The following is an 18,967-nucleotide window of genomic DNA, read 5'->3' on the forward strand; positions in this document are numbered from 1 at the left end:
AATTGGCTCATGACACACAGTAGGGATAGCGAGCTGGGGAGATGGTTGGGGTGTAGTCATGGGTAACAGTGTGCTCAGCACCCAAGGTGTTCAAAGAAGACATTCTTCTGGTCCTGTAGTCAGTTGAGCGGTGCTATGGCAACAGCTACAAGCTCAACAGTTGCTATGAGGCAGACCCCCAAGAACCATACAGCTTACTAAAAACATTGAAACCCACTCACTTCCATCGAATTGAGTCCACCTCACGGTGACCCTAGGACAGGGTAGAATTGTCCCTATGGGTTTCTCAAACTGCATCTCTTGACAGGCAGATACTTACTGGGGTTTCCATTTTGCTTGCGTTTAAAGCCAAGTATTTGGCTCCCTTAGTGCCAATGTTTACCTTCCTGGTTTCCGCCTCCTTCCTGGCTGTATAATATCATCTTTCTCAGGCATCTCTCATATTCCTCATCCTTATTCTCTTTCCCCTAGATCATCCATTCAACCAACCACCTCACTACCATTGGGTCAATCCCAACTCACAGCGGTCCTGTAGAGCGGACTATAACCACTCCATAGGGTTTCGGAGGCTGTAGATCTCAACGGAGTAGACGGCCCCATCTTTCTCCCAGAGCACAGCTGGTGAATTTGCCACTGACCAGGCACTTCACTGCAGCCTAATGCTTTGCCCACCATGCCATGCCCTAAGATAGCTCGTTGCTGTTAGGTGCCATCAGAAGGAAACACTCCCTGGTCCTGCCCCATCCTCACAATGCTCTTATGTTTGAGTCCCCTGATGCAGCCAATGTGTCAATCATCCATCTTGTTCCCGCCCCACTGCCTTGTTACTTTACTAAGCATGATCTTCCGTGGGGCAACATACACAAAACAACTTAATGGAGTTCGTTTCACAAGTAACCTCTTATTTCCTGATGGGCATATTTCACATTTCATGCCTGGAGACCAAACCAAACTCACTGCCAATTAGTGGACCCCAACTCATTGCAACCCTCCCCCTGGCTGTCACTCTTTCTGGAGCGGCTGGTAGGCTGGACCTGGTGACTTTGCAATTAGCATCCCAACTCATAACCTACTTCATGCCCAGGGCTCCCTGCCAAGAAAGCAACATCAAAACAGAACCACCGGTACCTCATCCTCATTTCAAACAAAGCGAGGCACCATCATTGAAATGCAGTATTGTATTACAGGTTTCCCTCAACCAAGTCTTAGATTGACCTTCAGACCAGCAGTACAACTTCCCTGCTTTTCCTCATTCTCTCTCAAAGACAAGCCCCCAGGATCGTCGTAGCTGTGTTCTCTAATAGACAATGTGCTCTGGAAGTTAGTAACAATGGAACTGATTTTTTCTCCCCCAATTCCACTCTCAATCTTTTCATTCTAATTAAAATATGCCTAGAAAAAATAACAACCCAAAAAAGCTACCGAACTTCCTGCAATAGCAGCAGGTCACTTTCCAGCTGGTTCAAGCCACGTTTTGCTGTTTTGGGCTGACAGGCGAGCTTTGCAAAGGGCAGGTCCAGAAGATGCTAAAGGAATCTGCATTCCTTCTAAGTATTTTCCCCGAAAAGCAAACCAGGGTTCATGTGAACATTTTCCAGGTTGTACCGTATTATTTGCTGCTTTCATCCCCTACTTATAAGAGCTTAGAAACAAAACAATGTTCCAGTTAATGTTTAACCTATGATTTAATTCACTGACATATGACAGTAAATCCACATTTCAACCTTAGGTAAATGTTAAAATGCACTTGGACCAGAACTGCTTGGATTATACTTAAAACCACCCACAAACCCTATTCCGATTAATCTGGAGGTGTGGTTCACCGTCTCTATGGTTTCTGGCTTGGGAAACAATGTCTAATTTCTCATGCTTTGTACTTTCTTATTCCTGTGCTGGTTAGCTGGCAGCCAAATCCCACCCTAGCGTACTCTGGCTTTTTCTGTGAAGTCTTGCTCTCCAGAGGGCAGCAAACACTAGTTACATCCAACTCCTCTATCACAAGCAGGCAGGGAGTCACAAGCATCATCAATTAAAGATCGCCAGCCTACAAATGTTACAAATGTTAAAGTCATTTCATTATGAGAGGTTTTTTCCTATATTCACATGGCACCCTTGCCCACCACGGGGTGCTCAAACCAGGCAACCAAATATGGACATGAGAGATCTGTGGCGAATTCTCCAAAGGGCATGTCATGGCAATGCTGTTTGGAACAAACAGAAAGGAACCATCGCTTTAAAATTGTAAAGCTAGACTTTGGAACCAAGTTGGTATGGGGCTACTTGTCCAGGGGGTCTTCTGTACCTCCCTCCTGTTATCCTCCTGCTACATTTTTCTCGGCAGACATGGCAGCCACATGCAAATGTAAGCCCTTCAGCAACCTGCCTGTCATCCTGACATCCCTTCTCACAGGAAGCAGCAGCAGGCAATTCTGTACTTCTGAGAATGTATCTAATAAAAACGTGATGTATTTGATTGGGGTGTTAATGTGGAAGAGTTAACTTATTGGTGTCAGAATAAATTAGCCTCTAAATATTATAACGCATATCTGAGTAAAACGGAAAAAGTTTTTTATTACTAGGTGTTTAAAGATAGCAGAGATGACACTTGTGGCTTCTTTTAATTCTCAAGAAGTAACGAGTAGTTTTCCTACTGGCTTTCACATTTCAATAAAGACCCCCTAACAGAGCCAACTGTAAGCAGATATAATCAAGTCTTTAAGGGCTCACAAGGGCCATCAAAACATACTATGCTTCCTGGAACATACTATTTATTGGCTAATTTTCAACCAGATGAATTCACTTTAAGCCGGCTAGGCCCATTGCCACCGAGCCCATTCTGGCTCACGGCAACCCCACGTCTGAGCAGAACCGCACTCCCCAGACTTGTCAGGGGCTGGGATCAACTGAGTAATAAGGGAACTGACTTGACAGCCCCAAACAATAACCACCCTTACAGAAAAGTCCTGGGGGTGCAAGGAGTTTGCATTTGACAACTAACCCACCACAGAAGGACCAGTGATCTACTTCCATAAAGGTAACTAACCACAATCCCCAAACAGATCCGTTGATGGTAACATTGGGGCGGGAGGGTTTGACAAGCAGAATTGACTCAGTGCCAGCATATGTGAACAGTCAATCTATTGGTTAGTAGCCCACAGCAAACCAGCGGTACCATTACCTAAAGGTCTACACATGTGACAGCCCCTACAATAAAGAACCAGTCCGTGATTTTTCCTTTGATAGTTACATTCCTTTTTTCTATGCTTTTAAAATGAGCGTCACTTCAACAGTTCCCCCTGAACAAACCACTGTAAAAACTTGCATCCATGAATCACTGAATTCACTCTTGTGCAGTGCCCCAATTCATTACTCTTCATCACCCCTTCATTTGTTTGTGATGCTCCATCCAGTTCACAATGGGGACAAGCAAAACATTAACCTGTCAACATATTTCAAGTAATATTTACACGGGTTTCTTTTTTTAAACAAGTCTTTAATTTAAAAAGTCAACAAAAATATATTGTCAAGCATTTTACATACTGCATACATTCTTAGTATCTGCAGGTATGATAAATAACAGAAGACAAAAGCAGATATGCTGTATTGCTTCTCTTTGGCTAGTGACCAGTATCATCCCTGCAGAAATGGGATACATGTAAATATGCAGAAGACAAAAAAAAATGGTCTTAAAATAACTGTCCCTTAGTACAACCAAAGTATTTAGCAATAATACAATAAATGGGCTTTCAAATTTACTAAAATATGTAATACTTTTAACCGAAGCAGTTTGCTTTCCAAAAATAACACCTGTAGCAGTTACATAAGGGGAAAACATTATATTCATATATGGGTGTGTTTGTGTGTATACATGTATGTCCTTTTATTAGTTATATTCTGGCTCTGTTCTATATTTAATGTCACATTCAAACTCCAGATTTCAGATGCCATTCATTTCCCTACACAAAAACTGTTTTACACACCTATCAGTGGTCTAATTCCACCAAACCAAATACACATTTGTATAAGGCAATTCCGCTTTCTTGTGTTAGTTATTTACCATCTTACTCAGTATCCCAGAATAAAAACTCCTTCCACTTCACAGCAAAGATACATATATCAGACACAAAAAATTAGAAAAGCAAAAGAGCTCATTCAACACATAGCAGCTTTTATCTAAATATATACAAGTACATGTTTTCACAGTTGGACTTAAATTTACATTTGATATTTTCAGAAATATTTTTCCTATAGGCTAATAAATAATATTTTAAAAGCTCAACAGATCAACATGTAGTTTAAGAACATAGCCAACAAATCTTTTAAATCTTTAAAAACAGGGGCCGGAAGCCTGTTCCTCCACTAGAGAAGGCAGAGTTTTCTACATATAGTAGGAGAGAAACTCCAAAACTTTGGAAGGAACTGGCAGTTTCTGGACTTCTTGGGTGGGCAACACTCTCCGGATTGACATGCGACATAAATGTTGGAGGCTAGGAACTTGCCTTGGAGTGGCCCAAAAATATACACTTCCATCATGTGTCCTAAATGGAAACAAAAACCACAAGCTCAGTCCCCCAAGCATGAGTGGTGAAGACACACAGCTACTAACCACCAGGGTGGTCACTGGAAACCCCTCCACGGGAAAAAAGATGAGGGGATCTGCTTACAACCCAAGGGGCTATTTCCCTCTGGCGCATAGAGTCCCTGTGCACTTGCACTGACTCAATGGTAATGAGGTCTTTTGTTTACAACTTTAAACAACTACCATCCAAGGCTGTGTGTTAGATTCCCAAAAGTTCACATGAAAACGGAATTAAAGAGAGACCCAAACCAATAATGAATTAATTCTATCACAAATTGCCAAATAAAAAGTACTCATGGGAGATAAAACTGACAACAAATATTCTGGCTATATCTTAAATTGCTTTTCAAGAAAAAAGAAAAGATATTTACCCAGCAGCTAAAACACTGCCATCAGTAGAAAAGGCACAGCAGAGACCATTGCTCAAAGAGGCAATTTGTACTGGATACTCCTCATCAATTCTCCAGAACCTCACCATTCTGTAAAAGAAATGAACTGTCCATGAGTCCGTAGTAGAATACGCCAGACAAAAGCAATCTTTTAAAAATCAGAAGGAAAATCACAGTATTGAGTCAGTGTTCTCTCTCTCTCTCTCTCTCTCTCTCACACACACACACACACACACACACAACTGCAGCAAGCAATTGTTTTGCTTTATAAAATGTTAGAGCCTTCAGTTAGTTTCTGAGGTCCAGGTCTGCTGTGTTCACAATTGGAAGCTTTCTCCTTACAGGTAGCCAGGAATTCCTAAATATGTCTTTACATCAAATTCTTATGTAAGTACACCAATTAGGTTTGGTTTGTACCTAATGGCAACTAGTTAAGTGTTTTGTCTTAGCACATGATGTACCTTCTATGCCTCAGAAACTTTAAAGACCCATCTCCACACACTGCGACATTAACACAATACAGTACTAGTTATTTTTTCTTTTTACTAGTAATGTTTTAATAATACACAGAGCTAGTTTGTTCTTACAAACATTGCAGGTACCTTAAATTTTACTGGGCTTTATCATAACTAGGGGACTGCCTGTGGAGGAACACAGTAGAGAACTGATTTTTCTATGAAAACAGTTTGATAGCATTCTGGGAAAATGATAAGTTGCTCTGTTGCTTATCATCCATGCATGCTGTATGGTGAAATCTTGAGGAAATGAAATGGCCACACCAAGTCTCAGCTTCTTACCAGTAAGCAGCATGTCTCAAGACACATTTCAATCTCAATGGGAATAAATTAGTGTTCTTTATCATGGATACCACTTCGGAAATTTCGTTATTTCCATCTTTTACTACTGAACAAAATCTCTTTCGGCTGGCCCCAAGCTAATTAAAACCAACCCTAACAAATTAACATGTCAGGTACACAGGGAAAGCCTATCGGATCTTAGTAATAAAGAGTATTCAGGTCACTGCATTCCAAGTACACCTTCTCTCAAAAGTCCTTGTCGAGAAAAAATAACACTTAATCCCCAATTGACAGGCTTTGTTGTTTTCAAATTAAAGCTTGAGAGTATTTCCATTATGCAGAAGTATCAATCGAAATCTTTGAAAGCCACACTCACTTGTCATCAGCAAGACTCGCAATGTGCAGTCCGTCGTGACTAAATGACACCGATCGTACCCAGCGGTCATTTGCTCCTCCGGCAAATATCGGAGTAGGTGGGGGAAACAGGTGCCTGCAGGCAAATCCACGTTTTCAGTGGTCACTTCAAGAAACAAAACTTCCAAGGTACAAAGTACATTCTTCTATGAATTAGGTTTAAGGTAAAGTTAGTAGGACCCCAAGACTATAGTACCTACCCTTCAAGTCTAGAACTGAGCCCACTCCTGAGTCAGAATAATCAACCACTTAAGATCAAAAGGGCAGCATTTACTGCAGACCAACGTTCAGTGGATTTGGAGAGGAGAGATGGAAACAGGAGCGCAGGAAAGAAGGGGGTAATACGAAGATACACTGAAGAGACTGCGATGGATCAAGTTAAATTGGGATGTATACTGAAATGACCTGCTCTGTAAGCCTTCACCTAATGGACAAAGAATTTTTAAAAAAATAAAAGTGGACTTGAAAACAGTTAAAACTTTGCCAAACTGACATATCCCAAATGTGAAAAGGGCCTTAGAACAATTGTTTTGTGTTTTTAACTACTGGTTGGATGTTAACTATTTCCTCAACCTGAAAATACTAGAGATCTGGCTAAACCGTAAATATTTTGAAATATTGCTTCTACAGATTCAAGCACAGTCAAATAGCAATATTGGAATCAAGACAGACAAATTGGGTTTTTTGTTTTTTAAAGTAATTATAAAGTTTTACAGCATTATTCAAAGGCTTAAAAGTGACACCAAGTAAAAAAACAAAACAGTAACACCAAGTTTTATAATTACGATAGGCTACATGTTAGTGATTTTTTTAATGGATCTTTATTTTTTAGTTTAAAATTTTATTTAAACACAGCAATTTTATTCACACAATTTACAAACCACATAATTCAGTGGTTCAAACACATTAAAAAGAGTTGCGCAGTCATCATTACAATCAATTTTAGGACATTTTCTTTCTTGTACTCATTATGATTAGCTCCTGATTTCCCCTCAACTCCATCTGCCCTAAGAAACTATTAGTCCAGTTGCTGTCTCTATAGATTTACCTATCCTGGATTTCATTTAGAGAAATAAAACAAACAAAACCTCCCAAACAGTAACAAAATAAAACAGAAAAACTCAATTGAAAAGAAAGAAAATAAAAACTAGAACAAATTTTAAATGGGTCAAAATGGAGAACAAATGATAAATTTGTTTTAACCTAACCACATCTGCAGTAGTTCACTTTCCAGTGAACTTTATCTGATAGCAAGGTTGTTCACATCCCTGATCAGTGGTCAGAAGGGACTTACCAGAGGCTTAATCCATGTGGGGGCTGTCAAATAATTTTGGGCCATGTTAGTGATTCTAATCCTTTACTCAACTGCTTAAGAGCTAAACTGATGCCCAACATCGATGGACTAAGAGCATTCATGCTGTACCTACCCAAATTCCATCAGAACGCCTCCAGTGTGTGGATCCCAGACAAACACGCGAGTATCGTAAGATGCAGTAGCCAGTAAAGCTCCATCAGGAGAAAAGTCACAAGCTACAACATCATGGTGATGGCCTTCTAGCTTCCTTATCATGGTGTATTTGTCCATATTCCACAGGAAAATCTGCAATAAAAATACGCTGTTATAGCTCCCTTCAAGCACACAGAGGAAAAAAATACCACATTTAAAACTAAAAAATGCTAAATTTAATTATGATTATATTAAATGAAACATTATAAATTATGAGTAATTAAAATATGCTCAGTGTCATAGATTACAATCAGTCTTTTAACGTTAATTAAAACAGACATGCAAATTCTATTTCAAATGTTTCTGTTAAATGTTAATTTAAAAATAAGCCTACACACAAAATAAAGGCAATGCAGTTTAACCACAAAGTTATACGGAAATCCATTTATTCCAAAAATTAATTAAATATACAGAAATAAATAGGGTTAAGTACTACAAACCCCCTTTTTTTCCATTTTCCAGAAACTACCAAATTTTTAAAAAAATATACAGACAGAAAATGTAAGGTTAACAAATTGTTACTCCATTGGCATCTCCCTTTGAGATAATCACTTGTTTACAATAGGCTTGGATCACCAACGTGAGCCTAGGAAGAGAAACAGATACTGCAAGCAAAGAGAATTTTCACAGCCAAATGAAATTTCTTTGGTAAACGACAAGGAAGTTAAGCCACATTATAAAATGAAATGCTATTTAATGGAAATTACACAATCACATATCTTGCATCAAAATTTACCAATCTAATTTTTCCCGCACTGACCACAATCATTAGCAATTTTAAGTATAAAACATTTAAGTTACATAAATATAAGTTTGCATATAGTTTTAGATTCTAAAGCGCAGCAGTTAGGCTGTGCAGAATAGTTTTAAGTAGTATTTAGTGTATATTTCAGTCTGTTAAATGTGAGCTTGGAGGTTTAAAACAATCCAAACAACACAATCTCTCCTCTTTTGAGTTAAGAAATCCTTTTTGCTATATATACACGTGTGTGTATATATATATATGTTATATATACCGGTATATACTTTTTCTTTTCTGCACAGATACAATAAATTATTTGGAAAATAAATACAAGTTTTATATTAGATCAAAGATTTAAGGTACCTTTAGTATCTCAAAGAATTCTAAAAAATACTACAGAGAAACCATTGGAAAGCCAAATGCTTTACATTAAACTGGTTTCACTTACTGGACTCCCAATTCCACCAAACTGGAAGATAAGATTTACTTGGAGGAGCCAGTAGGTTTCACTGAGGAGAAAATTATTTTAAAAAAGAAAAAAAGAAAGAAAGAGAAGCAGAAAGTGGACATCGACCAGCACCTGTGTACGTACAGTACACCTTGCAGCCGAATGCAAGGTCACTTCATCCTACGGTAAAGGTCGCCCCCAGCCCGGCAGCCAGAGATGCCACTCTTTCTGCCCAGCTAACACCATTGTGCGCCTGTGTGCGAGTGGTGCCAGCATAACCTCAATCACACCAATATTGCTGCCACCACCTGTGACAGGAAAAGCAAGAAGCATATGGAAAACACACAGCCTAAAATAGCAATTGTCAACATCTAGCTTTGTTCTTCTTAGGATTGTTAACGAACTAGACTAGCTATTTTGTTTTAAACTACCAACATTTTGCATCTACCCTTTTAACATACTAGTCGGCTAAGTAAAATGCATTTCATCAGCTTCCCATCCCCCATTAAAGTGTAATGTGACTAACACATGTACTTGGACATTCATCATTTCCATAGAGATATACCCGAAGCTAGTATGCCCTCTTTGCATGTAACTTAGAGCTGGCCAACAACTCTTGAGAGGTCACAACAAACAAAACCCTCCGAGGCATTTACTTTAGTTGTCTATAGGCATGTTATATCAACCAGACCTTAACACATTTCTTCTATAACTCATTCTAGGATATACATGAGTGCTATTATTATTAATATTCTTATTGGGGTTTTAAGTTACTTTTTTTGTTTTTTGTCAGTTAAATGTCCAGGACCAGCTGGGACTCAAAACTTTAAAAACAGCAAACTGGACAAAAAAAATAGAACAACAGAGAAAATAATTAGCATGGGAATGTCTTTAACATTTGGACTAAACTATTTAACAAGCATATAAACTTCCTAGACCATACCAAAAAATATTTGCTATACCCTTACCTTTTATATATCTCTCTTAACTAAAAAAACCCCAACCTGTCATTTTACCATCAGTAACTATATTAGTTTCCTTCATGCAAATTCTCCCTCATCATAAAATAAAACATTTAAGATATTCATGACACCGAGCAGTCTTAGATTACTTAGATTTGAAGTGATTATGCACACAGTATTATAATCCAAATCACATTGAATGTACAAGAACTTTAATACATACTGCTTTGCTGGCTCCAACTGAACACATCATAGAAGAGTCAGGAGAGAAAGCACAGCTGTACACCCAGTTCTGATGCCCCCTCAATACTTTCACCATGTTTCCTGAACAGAAAAGAACTCTGTTAACGCTTGAACCCACTTCAGATGAGTAGTACTTCAAAATGGCAATAAACCAAAGATCCATACATTTCTACAGTGGACATGATTTATCTAGCATTGTTATTTATGATAGCAGGAGGTAACAAGCTCCATCAGTGCTCATTTCTGTAAATCAAGTTTTATTAAATACAATCATGCCTGTTTACTCACATACATGGCTTCTTTTACCTTACAAAGGCAGAGTTGAATAATTACACAGACACTCTCATCCACAAACCTGAAATACGGATCCTTTTAATTAGAAAAGGACTGCTCTACAGGAGAAACTGGAACTTAGTGGTAATTATATTAATAATGCTTTTCCGCCCTTCTTCCCACTTGATTAACTGACATTCACACCAAAGTTCCACATTCACATCAAAAAACTAGGCTTACTTCTTAATTCTAAGGACACAATGAGAATAAGACAAAATCTTTATCCTTTTGTTGCAAACATGCTTAGAACCCATGCTTAAAACAAATACACATAATTTAAAATGTTACATAAACCCTACTTAATATGCAAAATTAAATTAAAATGAATTAAAGCGTTTTAACTGTTGGGATCTTTTCCATAGCTGAGGAATCAAACACTGAAAAAATGCAGAGGAAATTCCTTAGGTTTGGCAATGATAACTTATTTTATATGATGATGGTTACTACCATCAGCAGAACAGTTTCCAAATAGTGAATTTTATTCCTATAACACACAATTTAAACTATGTAACTTCTGAGCAAACCTATGAATTTCTAGATTACAGGATTTTGGTCACCAACAGCTCTTTTCCAACACATGGTAACCCATAGGACAGGGTAGAACCGCCTGTGTGGGTCTCTGCCTGTAATTCTTGAAAGGAACAGAAAACCTTTCTCCTGGGCAGTTACCGATAGTCGGGAACTGCCAGCCTTAGGAGTTACCAACAAGCAGAGGCTCTTCAAAATGTAAACTCTTTTACATGGAGAACCTCCACAACCCTTTATTAAGCACCTCAGGTAGGTAGTTTAGAAAAAGCTCACACTCTTCTATTGAAACTGACACAGCTTTGTGATGTAGAGTGCCTTCCTTATGTAAGAAAATGATCTCTTAGCATATGATATAAATTGTAGTGTAGAAATTATGTTCTGATCTATACTTTATTAGATTACTAAATTATATCATTTTGTTATTTCATGGTCAACTTAAATTTTTACTAAGCAAATTCAAGAGTCAACACTCTTTGAGATAAAGGAAAATTAACTAACTGACTAAAACCCTTAAACCGACCCAGATTTTTGCCTCAAATAATTTAAATGGATCTGTGTAGTTAATTCCGGGTATCAGATTGTTTACTTAAGAGTAACTGCTGGCTCCTATTCTGGATCACATTTATGATTTTGTTTGATCTGTACAGGGATAAGAAACGAAGGACTAAGCAGAGAAAAAGAGCATTTGCTTAAAAGCCACTTATAAATGCCTCAGATGATTCAATACCTTTCAACAGTAATATCAAGACCCGAATCCCTTTTTACAACCCAGGAAAAGGACGTACCATCATCTTTCAGGTCCCACACTCTCAGAGTTTTGTCTCTTGAAGCTGAAACTAGGATCAGGCTCCCATCTGGAGCAAAAGTTAAGTCTCTGACCACTTCATTGTGGTCCACCAAGTTAAGGAGGAGTTTTCCTAGATACAACAGATTTTAAAAAGGTAATGTTAATATCTTTTAAGAATGAGCTGCTCATCATTAAAAAAGTGAAAAGAAGCTATACCTCCTTCATCAAGCAACTGTAATGCAGACTTAAGATTTTATATTGTTTAAACATGAAATCTTTCCAGGATAGCAAAGCCTAAATTTATTTGAGTAATAAAGATAAAATTGCTGAAATGCAAAGTCCTGGTCCAGGTTAATGTAATACCAATTTTTGAATAACTTAAAAATAGAAAATACTTCCTTTTCCTATATTACAAAACACCCCAGAAGATGCACATTATTTCACAACTTCCTATTTACTGAACATAATCTCACTGACAAAACACTCTATTATTCACCTACTACTACAAGAAGTTTACCTTTTGGAAAATCTATTTAACCAAATTTATTGATTTCCTAATCCCACTTTGTTAGATCATGTATTGTGTTCGGATGTGCTTACTATTTTAATGCTCATTTTTCTACTCAGATTTTTGAGTTCTCTTGTTAGAAATGCTTGTAAGCAATGAACAATACATTTGCTTTTCAGAGTTTTAGGAGGAACATTTAAACAGCAAATTGGTTTGCCATTCAACAAATCATATACAAAATATTCCAGTATATTGACGGCCAGCCCTGCAATGTGTCACCACTCTCCCTATTTCCATCCCTCCAGTTTCCCTGCCCCTCTTTGCTTTCCGGTAAATGCTGCTTGTTTGGTCTCATATATATTTGGTTAAAAGGTGATCTCTGGGAGCGGCTTCAGTTCCAGGTTAAAGAGTATTTTAGGGCCATAGTCTCAGGGGTTCCTCCACCTCTATCAGTTCAGTCAGTCTGGTCTCTTCTACAAGTTTGACTTTTGTTCTACATTTGAATCTCATTCTAGCCAGGACTTTCTACTGTGGTCCAGAGCAGAGGAACTGGGAGTTGTAGCAAGCACCAGGTAACTTCTTCTGGTCTCAGGCAAGAGGAGGCTGTGGTTGGTTGCTGTGAGACATAGTGTCCCAAGGACAAATTGCTTCTTTGAATCTTTGATTTCCCTTTATCTCTCCCTCTGTGACATATGGGAAGAGACCAATAGTTGTATCAAAGATGGCACTTAAAAGCTTTTAACATCTCAGATACTACTCACCAAACAAGGATGTAGAACATTATTATCTTAACAAACTATGTTATGCCAATAATGGGCCTGGAAAGATGTCTCCTGAGACTATGGTTCTTCGTCTTCAAGCCCAGACCCAGACCCATGCGAGATTTGGTTATATCTAAGAAGTTTCCATAACTGTGCCCCTTAATGAGCTTTATTTTTTTTATGAGCTTTATTATATACAGTATATATACCCGAATATCAGCCGAGGCACAAAAATTAAAATGTGCTGAAAAACACGGCTTATACACAAGTATATACAGTATAGGCAGCACAAATACCCACAACTACCTACATAGTCATGTATATACTTCCATATTTCATAGCTTGTATACCCTCCTACATAACTACTCACAACTGTTGGATTTTTATTACTTCCCCCAAAATAAAGAATTAAAAGCACATTGTACTTTAGAGTTGATTTAGACGCATAGTGGCCCTGTACAATAAGGTAGGACAGCCTCTGTGAGTTTCTCAGGCTGTAACTCTTTATTACCTGTATTTGTTTAATTGCCCAAAGAACTTAACTTTCTAGCCTATCTAGTTAAACTTTAAATAAACCATCACTAACAGCTTCCCCAAAGGCTAGCTAATGATTGTTGAAACCAGTTTGCTTTGAAAGCACTTAAGCTATCAACCATTGAAAATACCAGGAAACACTTTCCTATTTAAGCCAGAGAATTTAATTACTAGCTGGTGATAATTAAACATTCTCTTAATATGCCTTTCCAGCTATACTATTCTCTTAAAATTGACCAAGCAGTGTGAACTCTTATGTGATCTTCCTAAATTAAAAACCATGACCTGGATAAATGCTATTCAGACCAACTATAAAGAACCCGTCAGAGTAGCAATTCTTGTGTTTCAGTTTGTTAAAACCCTCAAATCATGCATTTCCCTGTCTTCAAGAAGCATTCTGCCATCATAAAATAATCAGATCTGAGTAAAAAACAGCTAACTTGATAGAGAATTCATACCTGTGTATACATCCCATATTTTGATACGCCCATTGTTTAACCCTGTAGCAAGGAGCAGCTGATCTTGACCAAACTTGAATCGATGCCATTCTATATTTACACAGCGACTCTGTTTTTCTGGAATTGAAGACCCAAAAGCAAGGCTCCAGACTATATCTCCACAGTCTATAACATGCTCACGAAGTTTATTCTTCTGGCCACCATCACTATTTTGTCTTGATAATCTTAAGCTGCTTGAATTGGTGACATTCTTTGTGCCATGCAAGAGACTGGGGGGGGGGGTTTGAAAAAAAAAAAAAGATTGAAATCAACTTATTACTTTATTTACTCAACTCCTCTGGGCAACAAATCATTTTGCATTTTTTTGTTTGCTTGCTTATTACGACCCAACCTAAACCTGATTATAGTGGTACTGAATAACAATAGGATCTGACAGGCAGGAAGGCAAAAAGTTGCTACAAGGAGAGGAGGCTTTAAAAACTCCATGGACAAATGGAATTAAAATAGGAATATTTTTCCAGGAACTTTTTAAGCCCCATCTAAGGTTATTACAGCTTAACTAAATAATTTCAGATCACTAACAAGTTTAGAAACTAAAGCAATTTGTAACATTCATTCACCTTTCAAATTTTCTTCATTCAAGAAATATCACTTTCTCTATATGCAATCAAACATTTATGAACAAAACCTGGGTAGTCTACTTGACACTAAAAGCAGGGCAAGATCAGTATACACAGTACATTTTAAAAACCTTCCAACAAACATACATATGTCACTAACCCCAAGCCAAGGAATAAAAACATTAAAAAAGTTATTTCATGATCTAGGTTCCACCACTGTCAACTAATATTTCAGCCTCTGCTGTGAAATCCAAAGTGAATTCAAAAAGCTCCATCCGCCCTGGCAGGACACATCTCCACAAAAAAGGCCCGATCCCTTTGACATTCTCATCTCAATGCAGAGAGAAACTTAAAAGACAACTTGTTACCAAAGAAAATCATTCTATAATGAGACAAGGTCAAATAGTCTTTTACACAAATTTCTCAGTAAGTATATTCAGTCTATAGTTACAACGCATTTAGAACACAGTCTATAAAGGAAAACAAACTATCACAAATGGATATCTGTAACACAAAGAAGAAAGGGTCTTACAAGTTCTTAAGGCACTGAGACCACGGAACAAGCTTCACTGTCCGATGTCCTTGCGACCAAGCAAAGTATGAACCATCAGGAGCAAAAGCAACAGTCCAATTTTCACGACCACATTTCTTGTCAAAAGGAGCTGCTGGAGCTAAAAGTTCTCCTATAGTACGTGATCTCACTAAAAAAGAAAAAAAAAACCCATACATTTAATAAATTATGCAAGAGACTAAAGTCACTCTGCAAGTAAAGTATCTTCCAAGGCAAGTGTTTTGGCTTTCACGTAAGATTACAACATACAGATAGTTCACCATTACGCCAAGGAAAGCCTTAAGATGATCCCTTTAACACAAGGTCTTCCCCAGGTCCAGATCACAAAACCTCAAACTAAAAACAACCCGAGCTTTAAACCACATAATATCTGCGATCAGCAAAAGGAGTCCTTAGGCATTTTGCTAATGGGCCACAACTGACCCCCAAATGGAAGCACACCAATTCTTCTGGTTCTTAGGACAATTTCAGACATTTTTTCATGTATTTAGAATTATTCAAATTTAGCATTCATAACAAAAACTGACATATTATTAGCATTTACGGACAATTTTACTTCCCTATTAACAAGCAGAACATGGTCAACCAGTTCCTATGTACATGTATGTGCTCATGCCAAGTCAGCCTGAAGTTCCATTCTGGAAGCAGAACCTCGTCTTCCTGGACTTGCCACCTTTGAGGTGGTCTTGATTTCAGATTTTGCTATTTTCCCTCCCCCCAGCTGTAAATTGTCAGTTTACCCCGGGGTCAGTAAACTGCAGCTCTCGCATCATAGGCGGCTCTTTCAGCATGTACATGTGGCTCTGAAGTAAAACTAAAAAAATGTTAAAAGGATGTTACTCAGATGTTGCTGATTTCATTGTAAAAATTTAGGGCCCTTGAATAATTTTCAAATTGTTGAGAGGGGCAGGATTGGCTTTGGTCTCAAAAATTTGCCCACCTCATGTCTAGCTTTCTCATTACTATTTTGTAGTTGGTGGTCCGGTCAACTCTATAGTGAGCACACAGTAATATGTATTTTTAACAATTAAATACTATAAGGTATTTTTTTAAAAGCCTGTGGAAAAATTCCAATCTCTTTTAATTCCACTTTTACTTTTCCACAACTTTTGGAAGCCCTCTCATGTCTATTTCCCAAAATATACTCATTTGGTGACATTTCCATGGTCTGAATGTGTACTGTGTCAACAGCTCGTAAAGCACCTGGCCTGGCAGATGCTCAGCAAATAGACTGTAGGAATAAGTATGCACATGGATAGACTCCTATTCTTAAATGATTCAAATATGTTCCTTGCCCAATTCTTGGATACCTAACAAATGTGTCATGGTTTTTAAAGGGAAAACAAAAGACACCCATTTGACCAGAAATTTTTCCTTTTAATGACTCCAAATCTTCCATGTCACCCCACCCACTCACCACTCCTGACCTAAAAGAATAAGCCTGAATCTATGCCTATGTAATTTTTTAAACCTTTGAGTTTCTATTAACTACTTCTTTTTAAAGGACATAATTTGGGGGGGGGGGGCCCTACAAAATTCACAGAAAAAGGGGAACACAGTTTAAAAAACCAAGGGCCAAAAAAAGTATTTCCTTTAAAAAAAAAAAAGCCCTAGTCCCCAATCAACACCACTTGCTGCACCTGCAGTATTTAAACCACTGAGAAGGCATTTGAGCATTTTCTGGTCTAGAAAAACACACAGCCACAGCCAGAGTCCATTCTGACTCATAGGGACCCTACTGGATAGAGGAAAACTGGTGCCTCGGGTTTCCAAGGGCACATACACATCTTTCCAGGAGCCTCACCTTTCTTCCATGGAGCAGCTGGTGGATTTGAGCCACCAACTTTGTGATTTGCAGCCCAACACGCGCTTGTTATTCTCCAATGCATAAAAACTAGAAACCCCTCCACCATCATCACCCAAGTAGAAGTGATGGGCGCCTGGTGGTGCAGTGCTGGACTGCAATCCAAATGGAGGGGGAGGGGAAAGACTGGGCTTTATAATCCAGAAAAGTTACTGTCTTGGAAACCTCAAGAGGGTGCTATGAGTCAGCACTGACTGAGCTCAGTGGGCTAGTAGTTTAAGTAGAAGTTACAGTTACAGGAGTTACAGTGTTACCAGTATTTTACCAAAAAACCCCACCTTGACAATGTTCTCTTGCTTGTTAACAGGTTTACCAAATGATTTCAGTAAGCACCTATTTACTGGTACAGTATTATAAACCTAGTACAAAGTTTAAAATACAGCAGGGGGGGGTCATGGGAAGGGGAGGAAAAAACCCTCATTGCATTACCTTAACTGTTTAATATTAGTTTCCTAAGAAATGTATGATTTAAAGGTCTCTAAAAGGCACAGGTCAGTATAATGTAGAGGCGACCTGCCAAAGGAAACCAGCCAAAACACTGCATTATTAACACCTGCACAGTTGTCACACGTCATCTGAGTCACTACAGAACAAAGCAAACCAGATTTAGTGCCTTCTTCGCAGTCCTCCCTCCAGTTTCATAACCAGAAAGGGAGGCTCTGCGGCAGCCTTCCTTACTCATCCCTGGAGCTGCTCTCTGCTATTCAACACGAACTGCAAAAGCCAAGCAGCCACAGGCTTTATTGCAATGTTAAACAAAGACGTGTGTAACCTCCTATCCAAAGCATACTTTTAAAATGAAACCTAGTTATGGAAGAAAAAGAAAAGGCTGCCATGGGAATGGCTCTTCCTTAATATAAAGGTATATCAGGCCCTTGGAAGACAGGGGCTGGAGAGGTTAACAAAATGATTCATCCAGGCGAAGTCCCAGTCAGATAAAATGAGAGATGAGGTAACTGTAGTAGTGCTGGGTGGTGAGGGGGACGCAACCCATTCACGAGAAAACAGGAACGTTTCCCTTTTTCTTGTTTTGCCCTACTCCTGTGCGTACTCACTTGGTCACGGAGTACAGCTCACAGTGAGTGGGCACACTGGTGTTCTCCGTACCCTTCAAACAGTTACTACCCCCACAAGCGTTAAAGTCCCCTCCAATCCAGCCCGTGAACTTTAGCGCCCCGGGAATAAAAGCCCAGAATCCCGAGAGAGCCGTTTCCGGATGGATCAAGGTTTGGTTGGACTGCGGTGCCTCCCCCAACCCCGGCTCCAGAAACCCCGCCCCCACGCAGTTCAGCAAAGGTATTCTTCTATTTCGGTTTGGGCCCAAGGGACATGCGAAGACGTTCCGTGGCCACTCGGCGTTGGTAATGCCCACAGGGAGTCCAGGGATCCTGCGCCCAGCAGGATCCTCACCACGTGGGGCGCTTTCCTCCCTGCCTGGGGGTGGGTCTCCACGGGCCTGTCTCCACCGTGGTCCGCCAGGGCTGTCGGCGCGACGCCCCGCCCAACCGCGCTGCTCCTCCCGAGTGTGCACGCATAGTCCGGCGGCCACTCCCTGCAAGCGCTGCCTTCCGAGACCCCAGACGGACCCGCCAACCCACGGCTTTTCCTGGGCTGCTGGCACCTCCAGGGTCACGTTTCTCACGGAAGAGTGGATGGGGGGGGGGGGTGCGCGGAGGCCCCCTGCTTCCGGTGACTGCCCCGGACCACGCAAGTTTAGTTCCCCATCAGCATCGACTTGCCCAGAAACCCCGAGAAGCGCCCGAAGGCAAGAAGCAAACCCCCACCCACCCGGGCCACCGACCCCCCAGAGAAGCCCGGGGTGCCGCCCTGCCAGCACTCGGATGAGGACTCCGCGGCTCGGGGGGCGCGCCCCACCACCCTCCAGCCCCTCGGCCCTCGGCGGGCTTCCCGCGCCCGGCCGC

General features: G+C 39.7%; 1 protein-coding gene across 2 annotated transcripts; it reads right to left on the bottom strand.

Moving 5' to 3' along the window:
• Positions 1 to 3,472: 3,472 nt before the first annotated feature.
• On the bottom strand, positions 3,473 to 18,116 carry WSB1 (WD repeat and SOCS box containing 1). Of its 2 annotated transcripts, XM_045299609.1 has the most exons (9): positions 18,101 to 18,116; positions 15,143 to 15,311; positions 13,991 to 14,259; positions 11,728 to 11,859; positions 10,062 to 10,162; positions 7,607 to 7,779; positions 6,142 to 6,255; positions 4,951 to 5,058; positions 3,473 to 4,538 (listed from the first exon to the last, which is right to left on the bottom strand). In XM_045299609.1, coding segments are annotated over exons 1-9 (1,227 nt in total). In that variant the 5' UTR covers positions 18,102 to 18,116; the 3' UTR covers positions 3,473 to 4,378. The 2 variants fall into 2 exon arrangements, with proteins under 2 accessions (XP_045155544.1, XP_045155545.1); XM_045299610.1 differs by lacking the exons at positions 11,728 to 11,859; positions 13,991 to 14,259; positions 15,143 to 15,311; positions 18,101 to 18,116 and having other exon boundaries at positions 9,009 to 10,154.
• Between the last annotated feature and the right edge of the window lie 851 nt (positions 18,117 to 18,967).

This window comes from Echinops telfairi, unplaced genomic scaffold (assembly GCF_000313985.2).
Source record: "Echinops telfairi isolate 266 unplaced genomic scaffold, ASM31398v2 ScPeMD7_7458;HRSCAF=8496, whole genome shotgun sequence".
In the NCBI taxonomy this organism is placed as follows: domain Eukaryota; kingdom Metazoa; phylum Chordata; class Mammalia; order Afrosoricida; family Tenrecidae; genus Echinops; species Echinops telfairi.

Bases quoted from the DNA above. Each gene is read 5' to 3' on its own strand.
- WSB1 (XM_045299609.1), bottom strand. The intron at 7,780-10,061 runs GTATGTATTAAA...TTTTTATTGCAG, and splicing joins CAGTTGGAGCCAGCAAAGCA to ATTTTCCTGTGGAATATGGA. The intron at 6,256-7,606 runs GTAGGTACAGCA...ATTTGCCTGCAG, and splicing joins GGCGTTCTGATGGAATTTGG to GCACCTGTTTCCCCCACCTA.